Genomic DNA, 5,075 nt, shown 5'->3' on the forward strand with positions numbered 1-5,075 from the left:
AATGGCACTCTAATGTAATTGCAATTGGAGGCGTAGAGCCAGAGCATGCTCTGCGTATGTCACGTGAACGGCGCATGTCTTAATCATCTTCCCCTCCGCCATATAGAGAACCAAGAAGTTAAGGATAAACTAAAGACAGGAGATCTGAAAAGACAAACACGCTCCGATAAGAGTGAGGCGTGGAAAAGCTTCCAATTGATTGTTGAATATGCGATAGAAACTTGTGTTGGCTTGGCTGAATGTAGTCAATGTGGCGCTTTGCTTTCACACGAGAGCAAAAAAACTGGCACCTCCATGCTGAGCAGGCATTTAAACTGTTGAAATCGTCAAACATCTATATTATCACACAAAATATGTAAATGTTTATGCAGTCTTGTTTAACTCAGATTTTGTCACTAAAGATAGACTTTAATCTCTTATCATAAATCACCCATCCTGCTCCTACCGACCTGGGAGTCACGAGTCCTTACAAATGAAATATGAAATTTTGGGTTTGCTTTGGGCTCGGACCTGCAAATCAAGTTAAGTTAGGTCAGACGAGGGGGAAAAAATAAAAGCTTATATTAGCAGTGTTGTTGTTGGAACACTTTCTAAAAAAGCTTAATAAATGTGTATGGAACATCCATTTTTTTTCTCAATTCAAACAATAGGATTTGAGTGTAAATGCTGGCCTTCACAGCAATTAAACTAAATGAATGAGTGAAATGGAATTAAAACTTTGTTTTGTGCCTTAACCTGTGGTTTATTTTGGAAAGAAAATGACTATAAATTGTGGGACTCAATCTATCGACTTCAGTAAAGTCTTTCCTGAGATTATAGTTGAAATTTAAGGAACAGTGGTTCCTTTATTTGTCAACTATTTAAAAGTTCACACTTCAAACTTGTAACCATCTCTCGGTCAACTAACCTTATTTAGTCATTTAAACAATTAGGGTAATATTATTGCTTTAACCTCTTGCACCCCTAACAGTATGTAGAGGTGCCAACAGTTTTTTTAGCCTTATTATGTTACCAATATGACGAGTTTCATTTTAATTAAAGGAAGATGGGGAAACTTTTATAGGGGATTGTTCTTACAGTAAATTTAAAGGGAACCTTTACCAGCTAATGCGAAGAAACTGTGAAGAGCAATTAACATACATCTATAATTAAAATGAAATTGTAGGATATAATGTTTGATGCTAGTGAAATAGAATATATCTTATAGACTGAAAACTTTGGTGTTTTGGCACTTTATGCTATATTTTATTCTTTCATGTGAATGATTTCTGGGAAAATAAAGTGCAGCGGTCCCCAACTTTTTTTTCACTGCGGACCGGGAAAGCTCTTTCTATTTTCTCGCGGATCAGCCAATGCGTAGGGCGACAACTTAAGACAAAACTGTGTGGGAGTGGAGTTGGTTCATGTACGACACCCACGGTGGCAAAATAAAACAAGTCCCAAGCATAATAACAATTATTTATCATTATTAATATTATAACAACTTTTATTATTTCAAGTAGGAGGGCGAGATTCAAAATGTTCATATTTCAAGGACTAGGTACCGGTCCCCAGACCAGTAGTTGGGAACCACTGGTGTAGTGCACAAAATATATTTACAGTAATTCTTTGAATATTGCGGCTTCACTACATCGGAATTTTTTCTGGGGGGAAATGCTTTTTTGTTAATTCATTTTTTGGGTAAATTCACAGAATTGCGAACATTCAAGCTGAAACTTGCAAGCGAAAGCCACTCCCCTTTTCCTCCGCTTGCTACAAGGACTCAGCACTGAAGTAAGAAAAAATAATATATATTTTTTAAATAGGGGTGACCCTACTTTGCGGTTTTTCGTTTATCGCGCCCATGTCTGGTCTACATTAACCGCGATAATCGAGGGATTACTGTATTTGAGTTCATCTATATCTCAGCACGGGGCTCATCTGCAGGGTTACCAGGCACAAGGTGTACCCTTAAATGAAAACAAGGATAACATGCCAACCTGTTTTGAAAAGAGATCCCCAGTTTTAAAAGATTGTGAACTTTGAAGAAATCGTCATTCAAAAATGGACATACGTACCTGCAGAGATTTTTAGATGTCTCGTAAAGTGGTACATGTTGATGCATTGACACAATCAATGTTAATTCATGTCGAAAATGTGGATTCACTTTCTAGTGTTACTTATTGAAAAACAATATCCAAACATTTACCGTATTTTCATGACTATAAGGCGCACCGCATTTTTTGGCGCACCCTCAATGAATGACATTTTTTCCATATGTAAGGCGCACTGTATTATAAGGCGCACTGTCTATTTTGGAGAAAATGTAAGACTTTTAAGTGTGCCTTATAGTCGTGAAAATACGGTAATTGCGATTGACTTCCAGGTATGAAGCACTCACTACATAGTCACCTCTAGAGCCAGCCATTGTTGATGTTTTGGATTTTTTTGTATAAAATCTTGCAGTGGGGGAGGAGCTATATGATGGAAGATTTTGTAAACTAAGATGGCTTCTGCATATTTAACAGTATTGTTTCAGTTCAGGCGTTTGTGTTTTTTAATATCCGACAGTGGTGGTTTTTCGTTTTTGGTTTTCTGTTTTTTTTTCCATATATAAGGCGCACTGGATTTTAAGGCCCACTGTCTATTTTGGAGAAAATTTAAGACTTTTAAGTGCGCCTTATAGTCGTGAAAATACGGTAACTATTTAATTTGAGGTACACTGTAAAACTGCAACTGGAGTTCAAGCCACCTGACTTTGGGTGAAATGCTAATTTTTGCATTGGTTGGAACTAATTACTCATCAATTCAAGGACACAAAAAAATACAACATTTAAATCGCATTAATAAGCAAGTAAAAAAAGTCAGAGAAGTCTATCACTTTTCCACTAGTGATTTGACATATGCATTTCAGATGAATGAATGCTCATGTTGTGGTTAAATGATGCTTTCAGTTAAATTAGAGATCTATTCATACATTCACCTCCTTTACAAATACATAGTTACATCCCTTTCAAGCGTCACATTGGTTATTAAAGAAATATTGGACAATGGCACTGCTTTACAAAAACAAATGCACCATTTATTTCTTTCATGATACACAAACATTGCTCTGAAATAAGAATTCACAACTTTTATGGACAATACATTAGGACGTGTGTCCTTCTAAAGTGTTTGTGTGTGTTGTGGGGATTGTTGACTCATTGGCTGCCATTGACGGTGATAGACCTCGAATACATTTAAGCTGATTGGATGTTTGTGGCCCTCATTGGCTTTGAACAAGTTAAAAACTGCATTTTTTTGTTTATCATCTTTAAATTAGTTTGAAGTATTATCACTGTGAATGGCAGCCAATGTGAGTCTTACACGTATTGTGCGATATATACAGTACATATTGTATGGAGTTGCCTGTGATACAAAATAAAATCAATAAATTAGATTTATTCACTGCCCCCACATTGTAAGGAAGTGAGTTACAGCTGTTGCTACATTCTACATTAAGAGCTGCGATGCAAGCTCATAAGCATTTGAGGAGGAAAAAGTTGCAGAAAGCTCCTCGAGGACAGTCGCACATCTTTCCGATTCGAGCGCCTTTGCGCACCGCGCATTGTTCTCCAATGTCACACTGTTGAGCACAAAGAACACGCTTCTGTCAGCACACCAAAATGAAATGATTGGGCAAAAATATATAAAGGGTTAACAGAGCAAAAACAAAGAAAAAAAACAACATATTTGTATTTACCGTTGGCACTTGACCGAATTTCTTCTCCCACATTGGCAGTCTTTTAGCCTGCAGCTTTTCAAGAACTTCCTGGAGAGCTCCGAGCTGCAAAGAAATGTGCACAGAAAGAAATTTCATTATTTATTGATGATTTATTTGACGGGGCGGCGTGGTGGAGCGAGTGGTAAGCATGTCAGCCTCACAGCTCTGGGGTCTCGGGTTCAAATCTAAGTCACTTCCAGATGTATGTAGTTTGCATGTTCTGCTCAGGCCTGCGTAGGTTTTTTTCCGAGTGCTCCGGTTTACTCCCACATTAGAAAAACATGCATGGTAGCCTGATTGGACACTCTAAATCACCGGTGTCAAAGTGGCGGCTCGGGGGCCAAATCTGGCCCGCCGCATCATTTTGTGCGGCCCGAGAAAGTAAATCAAGAGTGCCGACTTTCTGTTTTAGCATCAAATTAAAATGAAGAGTATAGATGTATATTAAATTTCCTGCACCCCCTTTCTTTTACATCAATGATTGTAAATTTTTAATCCCTTTTTTCTGTTTTTAGTTCAAAAATAATTTAATAAAATCTAAAAAATATATTTAAAAAAAGCTAAAAAAAACATTGTTTTAAATTCATAAAAACTGAATATTCAAATCTTTTGATTTAGTACTTTTATTCCATTTATAAAAAAAATATATATATAAATAATATGTTCCGGCCCACATGAAATCGAGTTGACGTTAGCGGCCCGCGAACCAACCCGAGTCTGACACCCTCGCTCTAAATTGTCTCTAGGTTTGGATGCGATTGTGCATGGTTGCCCGTCTCCTTGTGCCCTGCGATTGTCTGGCCACCGATTCAGGGTGTCCCCTGCCTCTGGACCGAAGTCAGCTGGGATAGGCTCCAGCACCCCCGGCGACCTTAAAGAGGATAAAGGGTCAAAAAATGACAGATAGGATTTATTTGTCTGTTTGTTGTTATTTGTGCACTACGTAGTGAAAGCTTTAAATGTCATTATACTTAAATATTGACAATAAAGGCATTCCATTCAATTCAAGCAATATGGAGCACGAGATCAAGATTCCCTTACCAGTTGCTTCTCATTGGTTAAATTGGGATCTTTCGGGTAAAAGTCGCGCAGGGCTCTTGGGCTCAGCTCCTCATCGGATTCGGGCTCGTTGAATTGGGCTTGAGAGGGCGAGCAGGAGAGCAGAAGAAGCAGCAGTGCGCACAAGTGCGCGCCGCTGAGGCGTCCGGATCTCTGCACCGTGCAGCTCCCGGTGCACGACATCGTCTTCGTTTCAAGTAGTGTCTGGGAAGCGCCACACACCTTTTTATTTGACGCGTACGATCAACTCGCTCCACCTCGCCCCTTGATTTTT

The 5,075-nt window shown here is 38.6% G+C and overlaps 1 protein-coding gene across 1 annotated transcript; it reads right to left on the minus strand.

The window, feature by feature from the left end:
• Nucleotides 1-3,036: 3,036 nt before the first annotated feature.
• Nucleotides 3,037-5,075, minus strand: cart3 (cocaine- and amphetamine-regulated transcript 3). The gene is made up of 3 exons (XM_077713150.1): nt 4,784-5,075; nt 3,722-3,805; nt 3,037-3,604 (listed from the first exon to the last, which is right to left on the minus strand). Exons 1-3 carry the CDS (start codon nt 4,982-4,984, stop codon nt 3,497-3,499), a joined length of 393 nt encoding a protein of 130 aa, XP_077569276.1. The 5' UTR covers nt 4,985-5,075; the 3' UTR covers nt 3,037-3,496.

This window comes from Stigmatopora nigra, chromosome 3, assembly GCF_051989575.1.
Source record: "Stigmatopora nigra isolate UIUO_SnigA chromosome 3, RoL_Snig_1.1, whole genome shotgun sequence".
Lineage (NCBI taxonomy): Eukaryota > Metazoa > Chordata > Actinopteri > Syngnathiformes > Syngnathidae > Stigmatopora > Stigmatopora nigra.